Raw genomic sequence first — 19760 nt, forward strand, 5'->3', positions numbered from 1 at the left:
ACATAACAAAAAACTTATGTGTAGCATCTCACAGGGGTCCTGAGGAACGCCTTGCAATGCTCCAGATAAGAATGATCCAAAACACAGCAGAATTTAACACTCATTGTTTATTTAGGTGCTATCAGATGGACTGCATGTTCGTTTACTACTAGCATTATATAAATAAAAATCTGCCTGGTCGTTTCTTAAATACATTAGTTATAAAATAATATCCTTTTGATGATATAAATGTACTCACCTGTAGTTCGTAATATATCCGTTACGGTCTATTTCGCACGTGTAATATTATGGTAAGTACCTATATTTTTATATTACCAATAAGCATGTATATAATTAATTACATTAATAGATTCATGATCCTTTGCGGGTATGTGGAGTTCGCCGAATCAATTCAAAGTATTGTTATTTCACATACTGATACAAGATGGCGTTGAATAATTATCACTTAAATTGCGCTATAAATCTGAGATTCAAATTGGGTGTGAGCTAGGTAACGCTCGTACGTAATATTAATCTTGTTATTTCTGCCTGCTAAAATTCTACATTTATAATTTTTTTAGGCAATAATAAAGGAAAAATACATTTGGTTTGATTATTACTAAGGTTTATTTAGGCACCTGTGCTTTATTTACAGTTTAGCTTTAGATGTTCTACGAAATTGAGAACAATTTTGGTCTCATTTCCCGCTTGCTCTTCATATCCACCGTCATATTCATATAACCGTCAAACGTACAAAACGTATTTTGAAAATTAGGTCGTGACATGGATCGTAAAAAGAAGTGTGCACTTTTGTTTTAGCTTAAGAGATACAGGAAAGATTAACAAAGAAGATTTTGAGTTCATCCATTAATCATATATCATTTATTTTATATTTAGTTTCCCAAAGAGTCCCGTTCCTCAATCAGTAATATGAAAAGTCAACGTCGTACTTTGTCATTTTTTACATTAAAGTATACGTCTTCCCACCCAACAAATACAGGTCTGTGCATCTTCCCCACACGCTGTCTCTTAACGAACTAAAAATGGCGTCAACAAGTGTGACGAAACATCGCAGGAATGCGCGATGCGAATCAATTCGCAAGTTTTTGCGATGCGTCGAGGGAGCTCGCAGATTTTTACGATGCGACGTCGCATCGCAGTTATGTGTACGAGCCCTAAGAAAAACTTTCATACCTGATACTTTATGTCCGAGATTTAATTTCCACACAATATATCTCTTTTTTAACATAATAACAATATTTCTCTTTTTTAACAAGATGTATCTAGTATGTAACCCTTAAACATAATTATAAAATTTTATAAATTTACTGTAAATATTTATAAAGCATCTGTTTATAATGTAAAATAATTATGAATTATTTAAAATTTATTTCTACTTAAATACTATGCATATAAAACTTAAACAAACATGTAATATTAGATTGTTTATTTATTTCCGAACGAAATGTCAACGTCAAATGAATAATACAAACAAATATGTACTTCCGTTACAACTTTCAATTTAAATGTGAATGAGTTCAACGGAGTAGCTTTATATTTTCTTATTTCTTATAAAAGTGTTACAGTGTTATATTAACTTATAATGGCAGATTTTCGAACACCCGTTAAACTTAACAGAGACGTCGGAGGAAACGACAAAATAACAATTCCGCCCTCGCCTTTCCTCAATCGACTTGGATATGGCACTGGTAAGTATTTACACCTAATTTGTCAAATAAGTGTGGCTATATCTTTATAATATAAATTATATAAATATATATACAAATCTCCTGTTGTTCATGTATAATCCAGATGTTTAATAAATATACAGGTACTGAGATTCTTTTACAACCAAATAGTTGCAAATTCCAACTTATAGATTACTTACGAAGAGTCATTTTGTAGAGCTTTTTTATCTGTGTCAGCTTACTTCTATAATGCACATAATATGCACTATAACACCTTTAATGTACATACAGTGTTTAAATGTATCCAAGTACAACAATGTTTAACTGCCTCAATGTATTACAAGATCTGTGCAGTCCAATTTTAAATAGTATAGCAACTGGAAATTCTAAAAGGTGATAGAACTAAAATAGTTCAACCACTACTCACTAAACCCTGCACCTATTTCTAGTGTGAATAAGATTCTGTGTTTCCATGAAAGGATGTGATAACAAAGAGATGTTAATAATGTCCTGTGTATCCATTTAGGAGTTTCAGTAATGCAACTAGTGAGATCACCCCGAGCTGGTCAGATGCGCTCGCCCTGGGCACTCAAGATGCTGAACAAGAGAGTGAAGCCAAACAAAGTGTACACAGACAGACTGAAAGCTGAAGCGGAGCTGTTACAGAAGATGTCACACCCTAACATTGTTGGCTTCCGTGCTTTCAGCAAGACTAAGATATTGTATCTGGGTATGGAAGCCTGTGATCTCTCACTCGGAGATATGATTGAGAAAAGAATGGAAGAAGATTGTGAGCCTTTCACTCCTAAACAAATCCTTAAGGTATAAGAAATACATAGTCTTTTCAAAGTATAATTGTTAATTATTGAATATGCAGTTGATCTACTACTTCAGGTCTTCTTAGTTAACTTACAACCATCAAGGTACAGATTGCATTTACCAAAAAGCTATTTACTGAGAAATAGTAGCATAAAAGTTTGCGGTGTGCAAACATTTTGAGTAGTCAAGATGATCAAAAACAAACTAAACACTGTAATTGTCACCAATTCACATCATGCTACTGCTGGGCATGGACCTTTCCTAATAATTAAGATATTATAAAAAAAACTAAATATAATACAGTATTGTTGTATTGTAGGTAGCAGCCGATATTAGTAGTGCTCTGGACTACCTTCATACTAAGATGCAGATCCTTCACGGGGACATGAAGTCCTACAACATCCTGGTAAATGGAGACTTTGCAGTATGTAAACTGTGTGACTTTGGAGTTACACTACCACTGGACGAAAATGGTGTGTTTGATAAACTGAAAGCTGGAAGGAATGTTGTCTACTTTGGTAAGATATAACAACATAGTTAATCTATGAATTTGGAGTCCCAGAATCACAGTTTTTCAGATTCATATTAATGAATGAGATTTACACCTGATATTAAGGCTTAGATGGTATCTTGAAGAATGTGACATCTTATTTCATTACCTCTTCACTTTTTCTTCTTCACATCTAATGTAGAAGTAGCAAATAGCATATAGTTCACCTGAGGGCGAGTGAGGTGAGTTAGAGAACTTGTTGTTTGAGAATACTTGTTGGAGAACTCCGGGATCTCCGACGGAACGCAATCGGAGTCCACCAAGCGTGATGCCCCGCCCGGGCTCTGCCCTGGTGGAGCAGTTTTCGCTCCTCTCGCACCATTTGGTGTACACGACGCTATGCGACCACACATACCGCCGTCCTTCCCGGGATCGCTTACTGGACGGTTCGAGCTCCCACTCTTGCCGCCCGCAACCCCGGAGGCCCCCTTTTAGTCGCCTCTTGCGACAGGCAGGAATTACCGTAGCCCTATTCTAGTCCCGAAACTACAGGGACAATGGACTTTTTTACCTATGGTATGTATGCCTTAACGATTACATGGACTGTATATTATGTATAGAATTGTAAGAGGTATGATGATAAGTAGAAAATAAATAATAGTTTAAAAAAACTAAAAAAATACACTTTATATAGAAAATCCAACTAAAAAATAGAAAATATTTTTTTAAAATTTGAATTAAGAATAGTGTAAATAAGATAAAAATATTTTTTATTGTAAAAAAAGCGTGGGGTGCATGGTGTCAATAGTTATAAATATTTTATTGGTAGATATTGAGTACAAGGATTATCATTTTTATAATATCTTAAAAAGCACGCTTTTTTTACAATAAAAAATATTTTTATCTTATTTACACTATTCTTAATTCAAATTTAAAAAAAATATTTTCTATTTTTTAGTTGGATTTTCTATAAAAAGTGTATTTTTTTAGTTTTTTTAAACTATTATTTATTTTTCATTTTTAAGTGATTATTTTAGCGATTATTTTAACGATTATTACGTAGCGTATTATCAAGTTTATCTTTCGAATCAGCATCAGCACCTTTGCTTAGCAGTGCAAAAATGAATATTGGGTCATTGTTTAACCCAGCTGTATGAAGTGGTGTTTTACATTGGTGTTTATTTTTATTGTTAACGTGAAAATCCCAGAGGAGTTGTTGAATGACATCCGATTTGCCAATGCTAACTGCTTTCTTTCATAATTTATACCATATCCCAGGTCCTCTATCTTGGATAAAAGTAATCACGGAAAAAGGATGATAGAGCATCTTTTAAAAACAGGCGCTGATGGCAATACTCAAGAGAAAAACGGTCAACTGCTTTACATCTAGCCATTTCAAAAGGACATCGTCCAATCATCGATTTAATATTACAGCATGATGATGTTAATATCAAAAATAATTCTAGAATTTCTTCTCTTTGTGTTGCTGCTGCCTGCAGAGATTTTAAAACTGTTAGTAGTTTAATTAATTTTACAGCTCGAGTTAATAATATAAGTTGTGACTATGACGATGAGCTGAAATCATATATGCCTTTACATTTGGCAGCAAGAAATGGGAACAATGAAATAGTGGAAATCTTGTTAAAGGAAGGTGCAAATGTTGAAGTGCTGAATGAATAAGGATGATAAGACACCGCTTCATGATGCTATTAACAACGGACGCGTCGACGTTGAGGTCAGGTCAGGTCAGGTCACGTCACGTCACGTCAGGTCAGGTCAGGTCAGGTCAGGTCAGGTCACGTCACGTCAGGTCAGGTCAGGTTAGGTTAGGTTAGGTGATCGGCGCGCCTGGTAGATTCCTTTATTGGTCTTAACGCAGACCTTCCGGGTCACAGGAAAACAAAAATCGCTGATCCTGATTATCCTAGTAAGGATAACGGGTCAAAATGTTTAAAATATTGAATTGTCATCGGTCCTTAATAAGTATGCCAAATTTCAAGTTAATCCGACCTTTTGAAGGGGGTTAAAATCATGTTCAAAGAATCCGTTACATACTAACATACCAACATACATACGTCTGAAGCTAATAAAAGCGTATTAATAAAAAAAAACATCTATAGTCCGATTCATAATTAGGTGTCCAAAATGTAAGCAAAGGTGTTGACCTATCAAGAAAATATGTTTCAAATGGTAGTTTCTCATTTTTGACAATATTAATTTAATACGACGATAATAAAATAATAATCTAAATAAATTAAAACCAATTCAAATTTTCCAAAATATTAATATTACCTCAATTTCATTTCATACAGTAATAAAAACAAAAAAAAGATTAATGGTAGAAAATTAAATTTGAATAATGGTAACACAATCGGGATCCAAAACATTTCATAGCGTATTTTTTTAAATTATGTGCAGTTATTAAGTTTTTGTTTTTTGTTGAGATTGTGAAAGTTTTCGTTTCTTGTTAATTTGTTAGGGTTTGCAATACCTGTTATCGTATTTTGACAATGACATTTCTTTGTTTACATTTTGGACACCTAATTATGAATCAGACTATACTTTGCGTTTTAATCCGACCAGCCGACTAGCATCGCGTCAGCCGTGATGCGCACGGCGCTGTTACGGACCTCAAAGAACTTGGCATGGTCTGTCTTCCTAAGGAAGAGATTATATACACTTCACAAGGCACACGCGGTAGCACGGCTAGTCCACGTGGAAAACTAGTGAGGGCGCGTACAGAACGTCTGTATGATCTATGACGCTGAGCGTAAGATTCGGACTGGATGCAAAAAGTGTCATTCAAAACTAAGTTTTGTGGAACTTTTGCATCTACCCACCTACAAGTTGACAAGGATTGAACATCTTTTAAACCTTATAAGGGAGAAAGACATATAGTGTCTCCAGAGACAAACCCTCTGTGGTTTTGCCACCTTGAAAACATAGTGTAATATTTTATTATTTATGATCACATATTTTTTAAAAACATGCTTAGGCAATTATAAAAAAAATGTGATTGCAACTACTTAATTTTCATGTAAGACAGTTTACGCTAAGTCTCCTTTCCTCTGCTTATCCTATATATTTTTTTTATATAATATAGGAGTAGCAGACGAGCATGCAGTCCACCTGATGGTAAGTGGCTACTGCCGCCCATGGACATCTGTAATCAACCCCAGATAGGATTAGATATTCCTACCTGAGGTCCGCCACAGATGCGCCGCTTCTCCTGAGGACTGAGCTGGAACGCCTCGGAAAAGTCTGTCTCCCGTACACCACCCTTCAAACCGGAACACAGCAGCGCCTAACACTGCTGTTATTAGTTAGAAATAGGTGTGGCGGTGGTTCCGCCGGAGTCGAACCACAAAGAGTTCTACCACCTTCAAATATATATTATGAAGGAACTATACTCTGATTAGAAGAAGTTTTCAGCTCTTCTATTATTTTAGGTACAGAAGCATGGAGTGCACCAGAAGTGATTCACGGTGGGGAAATTAGCAGCAAGACCGATATCTGGCCACTTGGGCTCACACTCTGGGAGATGTTGGCTCTGATGCCCCCACACGCACAGACTGACGAAACCCTGGATGACAGCGTCACTTGCCTGGAAGATCTAGATGATGGTACTATAGAGGACTATTTCTCAGAAAAATATGGTGAGTATATGACAACTTTCTATGGGGTTGTTTGGATTAGACTTCATGTCCATACCACCATAGGAGCAGGAATAATATATACCCAGAAACTGATTATGCAGTTCACTTCAATAACTTTAACCTGTCTAATTAATGCACAAACATATTATGCATCAAATACAAATATACTCAAAAGCAATGCAGGCATTCATTAGATGAATTGGTATTTTAAGTGGTTGTGACAATAGGGAAACTAAAATATCTTATATCATACCATAGAAGCTAAGATATTAAAAATTCATAAGCTTAAAGGTTTTTTTTTGTTTTCCAGGCACAAGACCAGCAGTTCCAGCAAACATATCAGAAGATAAGTATTCGGGACCCCTGGCTCTATTCTTCTGTTGCACTGAAACATTGCCCTCCGCCCGACCCACAGCAGAACATATAGCTATAGCTGCCACTGACATGGCATTACAGTGTACATAACATTTTTAGAGGTATTTTATTATTTTATGTTATACTTTTGACACGAATTTGTCTGACGTCTAAACTCAACCTTATGGTGTTGTTTGTTGTTTGGTGTTTATGTGTCATTTGATTAGTAAATATCGAATGTTTTACAAAAAAACTGCTTAATTGTCATATAATTTATTTTTTAAATATTGTATGACATGATACAATTTGTATCAATAATGCATTTCCTTGTTGTTATTAAATATGCCAAGGAAGTATAACTTATGTGCGTACGCGCTAACGCAAGCACACACGCTTTATTATAACAATTAAATGATGTTTTGACATTATGTAAAACAGACTTACAGCTTGTGACTTAATAATATTTATGTTACTTATTATGAAAATTTCGAAGAATGACTATTTCCTTCAATTCTTTCTTCACTTTATAAGGATGTTTATGTTTCAATTGTATGTTATCAGTACATGGATTAAGAAATAATAAAACACAATACATATATGAAAACCAACTGTAATACAGTAACATAAATAAAAATTCAACAACTTTCACCTTACCTAAGTATACACATCCTTAACACATACAAAATAAATGTTAATCCTATTGGTGTACTGAACATGATAATATTAAACGTTTTAAAACAATTGAAGGCTGCTTCTATTATAAAAACTTAACATTTTATTCCTGATATTAAAATGAATATATGACTATTTAAAAAAAGTATACAGAAGCTCGTTCAATTCAAATTCGCGTTAATGTACCAAATATTTAGCGCTTTACATTGATTGGTGTATCATTGTTATTTTACCAGAAAATTAAATATCAATAGACATCACGATAATTGACTAAAAGCGTCACCACTATATTTGAATAACAGCCTTCATTGTATATTTATTGTAATGATTATTGTGCAACTGTGATTTATACAATTTTAATGTAGGAAAGTTATGAGTTACAAACAGAGACTCACTGATATAAATGAGATTCCTATAGGAGATGATTAAAAGTTAAATAACATAAAAAAGTGTGTGTGTGTCAGCTACGACGCACGATTGGAGTTTACTCCTTACGAACGATAATTATGATATATATCGAATAGAAAAAAAGGGTAAATGAACGCATCTGCTAAAATGATAAGAGAAACAAACATATATCTGTAATTATTCGGATTATTTATATTACTTCAATAATGCGTATTACATAAAGTATGTTACAAAATAATATAAATAATAATAATAATAAAAACATTAAAACTTGATGGTTAGGTTGCTGTTTATGTACGTTGTATATAGATGTATACAATAGATGCTACTATATGCATTTATTATACAGCATGCATACCCTGTACTCGGCAGCAGTATACAAGTTGTGGCAGAACTTCGTAATACGCAGGCGCGCAACACACACGTACAAACATACGCACACATTCAACTCAGACTGGAGGTAGTGAACTATACAGTGAGACTACGAAGTATCGCGCAAAGAGGAGACCCCGAGAATGAGATACGCTGTGTAATGTATTCCATCTCATTCTTTTACACGTTCAATCCTACAGATATATATGTTTGTCTCTTTCTACGTTACGCCTCAACTTTTCGTGTTACACTTGATTTTACTCCTCATAAAATTTCCGTACCGGGCCTTATAACTCAAATCGTTTCTTAAGGAGTAAACTCCAATAAATAGTTTACAAATATATAAGTGATGTTAAAAATAAAAATAATTAGAAGTTATGACTAGTTTTACTAAAATATTCTTAAATACGACAGTATACTGTTTAAAAGTAAGTGCCTTACTTTTGATACTGCCCCAATTAACATAAATATATTTTTATAAATATTTTGCAATAAAAAACTGATATCTATGAGCACAGAACTATATAATATATTAATTATTAAGTTCTAATAATTCTATATATGTAAAAATGTTTAAAGTTCAGAAGTTTTTAATTGTTCAATGATTTCATTTGATTATATTTAAGATCATGAGAGTAATTTTTTTACAAATAAATCATTACTTGTTACACGATAATTTTCGTACAAACTTAGTTGTAAAACATAGTAAAATACTATTCCTTATAAATATAATAGATACAGTAATTTAACTGTACTTTGTATATCAAGGTCGATTCATAGATCAGTGGCTATATAGTATATAATGTAATGTAAATGTGAGGTAATATATAAGGCTAGCAACTAAGCTGTGCTAATGTTTTATTGTTGCATGAATGCATACTTATGTAGCTATATATAATTTAGTTATCGCTAGTGTTATGTTTATGAGCAAAAATATTACCACATAAATTGTGCATTAGTAGTAGGTATGTTTTTATTTTTTATTTAAGTAAATATTGACGTGAAATTTTAGCAATTGATTGATTTGGTGACATTGGTTTAAATTATTCGGACCAAATTGCTATTTTATTTCTTCTTAATATAAAAACTTACGCATTATCAAGTACTTTGAGCTGTTTACTTTTTGCATTTTTGCTCATAAATTCGATAAGATATTACCATGAGATTATATGACGATTAGTATGGCTATACTTATTTTATACTGAGATTTTAATACTTAGTCTAGCAATAAATGATAGTAAAATAGTGATTCGTTTTAATTTCTCGTGGGTATTTAAGGTATATTGCTATTTTTGTCAAGTCTTATTTATAGGGTACGTAGGGTAGAAAAATATATATCTGTATCTTATAACAGCGTCGTATTAGATGCAAAATCTACCCATGATTGTGTCGAAATACATAGGATATGTGACTGTTTGTATACATAAACAGTTTACTTCTATTTTTTTCTTTGAAATTAGAAAGAGATAACATATTGTAGGAACCTTCGTATCCCGATCATAACTTAGATTGCTACTTTGATGAACCTTCTTAAATTATAGGTTTTAATCGAAGGGATTTTAAAGTTTGCTGTTAATAGAGTAATATATTGTATCATTTACTTTATCGAAATAAACTATAAATGGGATTAAAATGATTCTGACCATAGTTTCTGTTGAGAGTTAAAATCGTATGATTTTTTGGATATATATACATTAATTATAATATATTGTTGATTTATGTATTTTGTTGACTGTGTTTATAATATATTGTATTTTTTATATTTATAATAAGTCGAAAATTGATAAAAGTGCTTTATTTAATGTTGGCAAATTATGATTTATGTACAAACATTATAACATGTTTCTATAAAGATTTTTAGTTGATTAAAAAAGTGCAATAGAATTATCAATATCGTTTTTGAGATTCAAGGTCTATTGTATGTTTGTACTTATTTTGTTTAGAGATTTGTGAAAGAGTTATTTTACTTGTGTAAAACCGTACAACATGTACACACACATACAATATAAAACAAACCCAACTGTCAACTGGTAAACTTACAATATCTTACACTCAACAGGAACTGCAGCGGCCATATTCCATAAGCTTAACAATCCTTCAGAAATTCTATATACTCTATAAGCTCCTAGTGACTCAGGTCGTTTGTCCACCGCAGCATCACCGAGCCGATGTCGAGAAGGAGATTATTTTGCATGATTATTTGGCATGCGGGTGACGTGAGGGTACGGACAAGTTCCATTGTGTTTATATTGCCGGTACATCGGCCCGTCAAAATCTCGGTGCATAATCTAGCGGTCACGCCGATCTACTCGAAGTATCGGCGGCCGGAACGACGGTGCTCGGGGGGACGGACGAGCGATGGACGAGCGGCTACAGGAAACGTACGGACGCTGCCTCGGCGCCGTCAATAATTATCGGTATCGGCTCGGTGACGGTGGCGGGGGACGAGCAGCGAAAGCTCGGGGGTGTTCACGAACGTTCGAGCGAGTCAAGGTAGGCGACGACGTCTCTCCGGCCCGCGGCGGCGGCCACCGCGCGCGGCGTGAGGCCCGCCGCGTTGCGCAGGCGGTGCGCGGGCAGCTCGCCCGCCGCCGTGCGCACCGCGCGCCGCGCCAGCAGCCGCACGCACGACAGCTGCCCGAACATCGCCGCGCCGTGCAGCGCCGACTGACCGTTCTGGAATGCATATGAGAAACTTGAGCGTTTGTCCCCCGCCGCTGTCACCGGACCGTCAGGAGACCGAGATGATGGCGCCGAAGTAGCCGTACATACATTTACTATAGCCGCGCATCCACCGCACGTCCGTCATGTCATATTAAAGTCGGCTCGAAATAATCTCGTTCTCGCCGGTAACTGCGGCGGTGGATAAACGTCCTTACAATACATGCTTTGGGCGTATACACGTGTGTTGTGTATATGCCAATAATATGTTGTGTATATTAAGGAAGAAACGATGAAAAGACTGTATCACAGGAGCGTGAGAGCGACTGATTTATTACAGTTTATATAAAATATACAATGTAAGTACGGCAAAATGCTAGAACACTTTTAGCGGCCGCGGCCTATCGCCGTGCGGCTGAGTCGCCGCGCCACGAAGGACGCTATACTACAAGCCGCGCGTACACGACGCGACCTGAACACCACGGGCCTCAAATTGCCACAACCTACAAGACCAATATACATAAATGAGCGGCTGACCAAACACAACCGGCTCCTGTTCCGGAAGGCGCGCACTCTAGCGCGCGAGCTGCAGTATAAATATGTTTGGACCCGCGAGGGCAACATATTTGCACGTCAGGACGAAGGCAAAGCGCGACACCGTTTACGCACCGATACGGACTTATTAAGGGTTTTTGGAAAGTGCCATATTTGAACACGTGTTTCTATCCTTTTTGTTATTTTCTCTTTTATAGTCTAACATATCCTGTAAATAGGACTCATGCAACGCACACATACACATACACACCGAAATACTACACTACTACACTTTCACATACTAACTTACACATAAAGCGTTTAATAAATTGCACTTTCTTTAGTATTTACTTACCGCTTATGCAATGGCTTGCATGACGAAAAAATGTTTGAGATTGGGATTACTGAATGCAAGATCTTTAAATACTGGTAAAGATGAACTTTTTATTGCTGTACTTAACCACAAACCAGACATCCTTGCTATCAACGAGACTTGGCTAAAATCGGGGGAGGAGGCTCTTGCACCTGTGTTGCCTAAATACCGATTCCTTCACAAGCCGAGACTAGGCAAGAAAGGTGGTGGAGTAGGGTTCTATGTAAAGGAGGGAATTAAAACTAAGTTACAACGTCATCCGACATCCGCGCTGGAACAAATGTGGCTAGAAGTGCAGCTTCCCGGGTCTACATTAGCTTTGGGCACTGCTTATAGACCGGAGAGTGTAGGCCTTATGGAATCTCTAGATGCTCTTAGTGAATCTATGAACTTGATGGCTAGTTGTGAACTCACTTGTATCTTGGGGGACTTTAACATCGACATGAGCAATACACAATCTAATAAAAGCAAAGAAATTCTACAATTCTGCCAACAACACAGTTTGGAGCAATTAATAAAAGAGCCTACTCGGATTACGGATAATTCTCAAACTATTCTAGACCTTGTTATGACAAACATGAATTCTAAATGTAAAAAAGTAGAAGTTATACATAACCACAGCTTAAGTGATCATGCGCTCGTTGTTGTAGACTTTGATATTAAAAAACCAAAATTAGGAAAACAATTCAAACTTCATAGAGCACTACACAATATAAACCTAAATCAATTCGCAGACAACCTAAGACTCATTCCCTGGGAATATATACATACTCTAGATACAGTAGATGAAATGGTGAATACTTTTAATTCGTTTATTGTAAATCTATTTGATATGCACGCCCCTATGCGTAAGTTAGTTATTAAAGACAAACAAAAACCATGGATCACGGAAATGGTAAAATTTATGATGAGTTTAAGGGACAAAGCACTCGTAAAAGCGCATAAAACTAAAATGGATAGCTCAAAGAATTACTATAGGACCCTCAAAAACTACGTAACGGCTACGATTGAAAGGGAACGTAAGAGTTATTTTAATTATTTCATTAACAGCAATCTTAAAAACCCTGTATTACTATGGAAAAATATTAAAAACTCCACACAAGTATGTACACCCCACACAAACGTTATCCCTGACCATCTAAATGACCCAAATATTTTAAATAAACACTTTTTGGAACTGCCACAAACTAACACTTCAAACACAGACAAGATCCCTTTGAAAATCAATGACTTTCAGCAAAACGAGGTCTTAGAGCTTAAACCAACAACGGAAACAGAAGTTGAAAAAATACTATATACAATAAAAACAAAGGCAGCAGGTCATGATAGCCTTAATATAGAAATGATCAAAATGACCCTTGATGTGACTCTTCCTGTCATAACAAGCATACTCAATAAGTCCATCGAAACATGCACTTTTCCATCCTGCTGGAAAAAAGCTCTGATCAAACCTATTCCAAAAAAAACTTGTGTCAGCGAACTAAAAGACCTACGCCCGATATCAATACTGCCGGTCTTATCAAAAATATTAGAAAAGATTGTATTAGATCAAGTACTAAAGTATCTAGAAAATAAAGATATAATTCCTAAATATCAATCTGGTTTCCGCAGAGGTCATGGGACCGAAACAGCTCTTTTATATGTTACTGACGACCTGACTGAAGCATCGGATATGGGCATGAGTAGCATAATGGTCTTACTCGACTATTCCCGTGCATTTGACTGCCTGGACCCGGGTCTGCTTCTAAAAAAGTTAAAAATATATGGATTCTCAGAGAACACCTGCCGTTGGTTTCGTGATTTTTTAACGAATAGACAGCAAATGGTGGTGACAGACGACAAACATGGTAACAAGAACTTCTCCTCCCTCGTAACACTCCAAAGAGGCGTTCCTCAAGGTTCGATATTAAGTCCCATACTCTTCTCAATTTTCACTGCAGACTTGCCTAAACACATACAACATTGCAATTATCATTTATATGCAGATGACACGCAACTATATTACTCTTTTGACAGCAAAAACACGCACATGGCTATTAAAAAAATTAACGATGACCTTAACAGTATCCTCTTATGGTCTCAGAATAACTCACTAGTACTAAATCCATTGAAATCTCAATATTTAGTATTGGGAACGAAAAAGCAAATTAAAAGTGCTTTAGACAACGACATACAAATTAAAATCAATGATGTTATTCTGCAGCAAGTGAGTAGTGCACGTAATCTGGGTTTGATCTTGGACGGGGAACAAAAATTTGTAGAGTACACAAATAACAGAATAAAAACTGCCTTTTACAAACTTAAAACACTTTACCAGATAAGACCCTATATCAGAGAGGAGCTACGGACGTTACTGTGCGATTCCCTAGTACTTTCACAGTTCATTTATTGTAGTTCTACATTTGGCCCAAGAATCAACTCGTACACAGAGAGAGCAATTCAAAGAGTACAGAATGCCTGTATACGCTATTGTTTTAACGTGCCCAAGCGAGAATGTATTACTCCATATCTGAATCGCAAAGGTATACTGAACATGCGTGCCAGGAGAGAGCTGCACTATGCCTGCACGGTGCATAGAGTTATATGGAACAAAAAGCCCGAATACTTGTTTGAGAAGCTCCATTGGGTCAAGGATATTTCCAGTCGCAGCCTTCGTTCTCATATACAAAATCTCTTAATAACTCCTACACACAGTTCTAGACGATATCGAGGCTGTTTCAAGTTTGCTGCAGCAAGTACATGGAACGATCTACCACCGCCGTTGAGAAAGAAAATGAGTACAGAATCCTTTAAAGCTAAATACAGTTCAGCGCTACTAAGGAGACAGATTGCTGCAGAAAACTTGAAACATGCGCATTGGAAGTCTTTCCACCTAAGGGAGTTTTTTGCTTAGGTGTGAGTAATCCCTACAGGATGCAATATCTGTACACACAAACATACATACGGACTAGTTCATTAACACTACCACACAGCCACACCCACACCCACATGCACAAACACACACACACATATATACACACAAACACATATGCTTGCAAGAGTCACAAAAAAATATAATATAAGTAAAATAATTAATTATTTAAGTTCTTTTTTCTATTCAATGTATACTGGTCTATTCACTATGGATAAGTTTTTTTTTTGTATGTCGGCTGGGATTGGGGAACAGCGCTACTAGCTCCCGCACGAGACCTGAGGGAGCAAGGAGTGGCTGAAAAACAGCGCTGCTCGGGGCTTACGTCACGAGCCAGCATAATGCTGAGCCACTTCCTTTGCCCTTCCATTTATTGTTAATTTTGTTTGCTTTTGTTGGACATTATTTTGTATGTTATGTTTTGTATCTCTATTTATGTCTGATTATTGTCTGTAAATAATTTGTTTCTTGTGTTTGGGGCAATAAATCATATTATTATTATTATTATTATTATTAAAAGAAAACCAAACCCACCGTACACCTCTTGCACTCTCATGCACCTAGCATGTACAAAAAAAAATCGTGTTATTTGTATATATTTAGTAGATATTTGTATATCTAAATATGACCTTCATATTATATTCACAAAAGTTACTTCTTTCAATACTTACAGGCAACACACCCAAGTTAGGTTTATACTTCAGTAACTCCACGACAACGGCAGAATGCCCTTTGTGCGCCGCTTTAAACAGGGGTGTGGCTCCGTCCTGAAAAACAATAATTATTACATTAAAAAATTAAAGTATATAACAAAACAACAGTAACAATATGTATTTCTAAGTGAATAAAAAATAATTTCTGTAGATCGCAATCTGTACATTTATTTGTAAGTTGTAATGATAGATGGCGTTGTAACCATTTTAATTTCTTAACATTACATATATGTAGATGGCGTTATTTCCAGTTACGAAATTTTATCATATGGCAACATCGACAATTAATCGCTACTATTCTACATAGATGTCGCTACATAGATTCGTAAATTGAATGTAAATAAATATTCAATGTTTATCGAAGCAAACTTCTAGTAGTTTAGCACAGGTTTGTATACTCACTGAGTACAGATAAGTATGTGTGAGTAAAAGTATGTAAATGACGGTGTAATCGGTATTTGCCGTGACGTTCATCCATTTTCCGTGAGTTTTACAGTATGAATCAAAGGATAACGGGTCTATCCACGTGCGCGGCATTTATAAATTTCGTTTTTGTTTAGCAACTGACGCTCGTTATTAAATTCAATTTATCCAAATTTTTACTACCGAGGATCGACATTTGACATTTTTTTATACTATAAAATGTCAAATTTGACAAATGGATAGTTTGATTATTAATAACGGGCGGTACTCGGCCGATTGGTCACTAATACGTAAATCCGGCATTATGGTGTGGCCACACTATGCTCCTCGCGCCGTTCATTGTGTTGCCGCGATTATTTTCGTCGCGGTCGTGCGCTGCCTACTCGCGACGCCTCGTGGAGTGTGTGTTGCAGCAACCGCGTAGTTGAGCAAGCGGCCCTCGGCCCGCGTACCTGGCGCAGCATATCGACGCTGGCGCCGGCGGCGAGCAGCGCGCGCGCCACGCGCTGGTGGCCGCACTGCGCCGCGATCCACAGCGGCGCGGCGCGGTCGAGGCGCGGCGCGTCGGGCCGCGCGCCGCCCGCCAGCAGCGCCGCCACGGCCTCCTCGTGTCCGTTCTGCGACGCGATGAACAGCGGACTCGCGCCGTCCTGGAACCATCCATGTTCCATATTCAAATAAATGACATATTATTCGTATGTATCAATGTAGTTATTCCTATCAATGTAGTGCGAAATGAGTTCCATGTTCAAACTGATGTCTAAGAATACTGCAATAATTTCAATGGTATTCCATTTTCAAAGTTAATAGTTGGAAGCGTTGCTCTTCTATCGCATTTATTATCGTATTTCATATTCAAATGTATTTAATTTTCAAATATGCCATCTTTAAGAAAAAAAAAATATATCAAATTGTTTGTTCAATGAAAAACACAATTACAAATCTATCGCTTTCTAAAAAATACACTTACAAATTTTAGGATAAGAATACATATTTGATAGGACCGCAATAATGCATATACAGGGTGAATTTTTCAAACGGGCCTGCAGGTCCAAATTCGAAACTAAAAGGATTAGCGAAAAATGCTGAAAGGAGTTACGAGGCCGATTTTGAAAAAAACTAAAACTGCATCATTACTTTTTTTAAATAACTTTTTCCCTAGCCGGGAATCGAACGAGTACATTTTGGAAAAAATACACCCTCTATATTATTCCACTATCTGATAGTGTTGCTTATAACGATCAAAATCTGGGAAGTTATGATAAACGACAAACTAAAGGAAAAACCTCAAGTTTAAGAAAATACATATTTTTTCATATTAATTTGGCAATTAAGTTCCCGTCATTCATCAATTTAAACATTTCGAGTACATATAAACATTTTTTTGGATCAAGGTTACAAATCGTTCGAAGCGGACATTTTGTTCTCCAAGAATTTATTATTTTTATGTCCGAGTTAGTTAAGGTTATTTTTAGGACCATTATAATAGATGTAACTTGCTATGGGCGCTTTCGTTTCGCTTTATGTTTCGTTTAATACAGGTGTAAAGTTGACAATTTGCGAGAATGAGTCTTTTGAGTCAAATCCGAGGGATTACTAAACAAAGAGATATTGAAAATCATATTTAACATTGAAACGAAGTTGTAAACAACAAACAATAATAATTTACTATTTAATCAGTTATCTATTTTTATTAATAAATAAATCCTACAAACGGCGGTAACTTATTTGCCAAACTATTACTTTCTCATACTAAGCCGTATGTCATGGTCATAGCATCGAATAATTAGTTGATTAACCAACAAATTATTCAATCGTATGACTTATGTATGTTTCTAAAGAATTATACATAAATCGTTTGTTATGTATAATCCTTAAGAATTAGTATGCCAATGTATGGAAAAATATGTATTTTTTTCAAAATGTTCCTTTTCCTGTAATTTGTCACATAACATTATTTCCCAGAATTTGATCCTTATAAGAGACACTATCAGATAGTAGAATAATATAGAGGGTGTATGTTTTTTCAAAATGAACTCGTTCGATTCCCGGCTAAGGAAAACGATATTAAAAAAACTAATGATGCAGTTTTAGTTTTTATCAAAATCGGCCTCGTAACTCCTTTCAGCATTTTTCGCTAATAGGTTCGGATTTGGCCCTGAAGGCCTATTTGAAAAATTCAACCTGTATACAAATAATTTTCTTTACTCTATAATAAATCTATGAACTCAGCTACCTATTAATGAAACAGTTAATGCTAATTTAAACAATAAACAACCTGAATTATTATGATAACATGCGCATACTTTTATAATAATTATACCGTATACGGAATTGAACGCATCTCACCTTCATGCAAGAGTTAACATTGGCCCCTCTTCGGATTAGTTCCTCCACAACTGGCAAGTGGCCGCATTGGCACGCCACAAATAGAGGAGTACCGCCGTCCTGAAATTATTATAAGAACTATTATACTCATGGTTCTTTTTTAATACGCTTAAATCTGGTATAAGCAATTTTAAATATAACCTACGAAATACTAAACTAAAACAGAGTATCCTTGAATCCAAGACTTATCCAATTTTGGCGCCATTACGGTCAAATTACGAAGAGTTTTAAGTTCTCATTATGTTCTCAAAGTAACAACTAACTTTCTCCCTTTGAAATAGTACACAGGATGATTCAGAAAGGTTTGTCGAAGGTGCCAATTAAATATCTTGTTTACTCTGTAATTCTTATCTATTTGTCAAACATGGCTTTAGGAAATGTATACTACAGTATACCACCATTTCACGTGGGTCAATTGTAAACACACTAAAAGGTGGATACTACCTATATATATAAAAAAATCAATTGCTGTTTGTTAGTCTCGCTAAAACTCGAGAACGCCTGGACCGATTTGGCTAATTTTAGGTTAGAATAATTTGTGGAAGTCCAGGGAAGGTTTAAAAGGTGAGTAAATATGAAATATATTTCATAAATTGATTCTGAGGCGGTACAAAGTTTGCCGGGTCAGCTAGTATGATATGAATATAAGTGACAAGTGACAATTAGCTGGATTCAGGTTAGGCGGTATACTCACAGTGCTGGGGGCATCTATAGCGGCTCCAGCGTCCAGCAGCAGTACCGCGATGTCGAGGAAGCCGCCCTGCGCCGCGAAGAACAGCGCGCTCGTTCCTGTCTGACATACACAATGCAATTTAGTGGTGGTGCACTTACTTTGATTTTTGTTCAATTGGAGTGGGTTGCAATAATTTCAGCTCCACTTTTTAAATTTACACATTCTTAATGTATTTCAATGGAAAAGATGATGTTATTTTATCGCCCTTTCTCCTTCCTTCCTTGTCTTCGTCCGTATCGTCCATTCTATAGGAATGCTGTATCTATAGGATCTATGAACATGGAACAGTTGGTCACTGAAGAGATTAATGTGTTCTCGTTGCAAAAACTCTAAAATATCAATGGTTTATATGACTACTACTACTATAGGACTGCTCGTCTTGTGAAAACAATCATGAACCTACCGTTCTGCAGCAAGCCGGGTCTGCGCCCTGCGCCAGCAGTTCACGCACGCACTCTGTGTGTCCCATCGCTGCCGACAGGATTAGGGGCGTAGTGCCATCCTGGAAACAAAATATATTGAAATTACCATTCGCTTATTGAAAATATAATAATGTGAAATAAAGCAGCAATCAGTCTTAAGTTTC

At 36.1% G+C, this 19760-nt stretch overlaps 2 protein-coding genes across 3 annotated transcripts in view; one reads left to right on the top strand and one right to left on the bottom strand.

The window, feature by feature from the left end:
• Nucleotides 1–1484: 1484 nt before the first annotated feature.
• On the top strand, nucleotides 1485–7727 carry LOC140753517 (lymphokine-activated killer T-cell-originated protein kinase homolog). 2 transcript variants are annotated; one of them, XM_073088185.1, is made up of 5 exons: nucleotides 1485–1688; nucleotides 2194–2489; nucleotides 2806–3004; nucleotides 6426–6632; nucleotides 6943–7727. In XM_073088185.1, the coding sequence occupies exons 1-5, from the start codon at nucleotides 1583–1585 to the stop codon at nucleotides 7095–7097; spliced, it is 963 nt and encodes a 320-aa protein (XP_072944286.1). In that variant the 5' UTR covers nucleotides 1485–1582; the 3' UTR covers nucleotides 7098–7727. The 2 variants fall into 2 exon arrangements, with proteins under 2 accessions (XP_072944286.1, XP_072944287.1); XM_073088186.1 differs by lacking the exon at nucleotides 1485–1688 and adding an exon at nucleotides 1926–2060.
• A 2167-nt stretch (nucleotides 7728–9894) lies between these two features.
• The window catches only part of LOC140753518 (uncharacterized), a 47027-nt gene continuing 37161 nt past the window's right edge, over nucleotides 9895–19760 (bottom strand). The window contains exons 3-8 of the mRNA XM_073088187.1: nucleotides 19578–19676; nucleotides 19136–19234; nucleotides 18403–18501; nucleotides 16506–16703; nucleotides 15589–15684; nucleotides 9895–11114 (exon numbers count right to left, since the gene is read on the bottom strand). Of these exons, the coding sequence (XP_072944288.1) occupies nucleotides 10908–11114; nucleotides 15589–15684; nucleotides 16506–16703; nucleotides 18403–18501; nucleotides 19136–19234; nucleotides 19578–19676 (798 nt within the window). The 3' untranslated portion in view covers nucleotides 9895–10907. The remainder of the gene's footprint in view (nucleotides 11115–15588; nucleotides 15685–16505; nucleotides 16704–18402; nucleotides 18502–19135; nucleotides 19235–19577; nucleotides 19677–19760) is intronic.

The sequence above is a fragment of the Epargyreus clarus genome, unplaced genomic scaffold (assembly GCF_041222505.1).
Source record: "Epargyreus clarus isolate Ecla_fem2 unplaced genomic scaffold, WU_Ecla_fem_2.2 ptg000026l, whole genome shotgun sequence".
Lineage (NCBI taxonomy): Eukaryota > Metazoa > Arthropoda > Insecta > Lepidoptera > Hesperiidae > Epargyreus > Epargyreus clarus.

What these genes read in the sequence shown, in the direction of transcription:
- LOC140753517 (XM_073088185.1), top strand. Translation starts at nt 1,583, where the DNA reads ATGGCAGATTTTCGAACACCCGTTAAACTTAACAGAGACGTCGGAGGA. An exon ending in AAGGAATGTTGTCTACTTTG is followed by an intron (nt 3,005 to 6,425) that starts GTAAGATATAAC and finishes CTATTATTTTAG; the next exon opens with GTACAGAAGCATGGAGTGCA. An exon ending in CTATTTCTCAGAAAAATATG is followed by an intron (nt 6,633 to 6,942) that starts GTGAGTATATGA and finishes TTTGTTTTCCAG; the next exon opens with GCACAAGACCAGCAGTTCCA.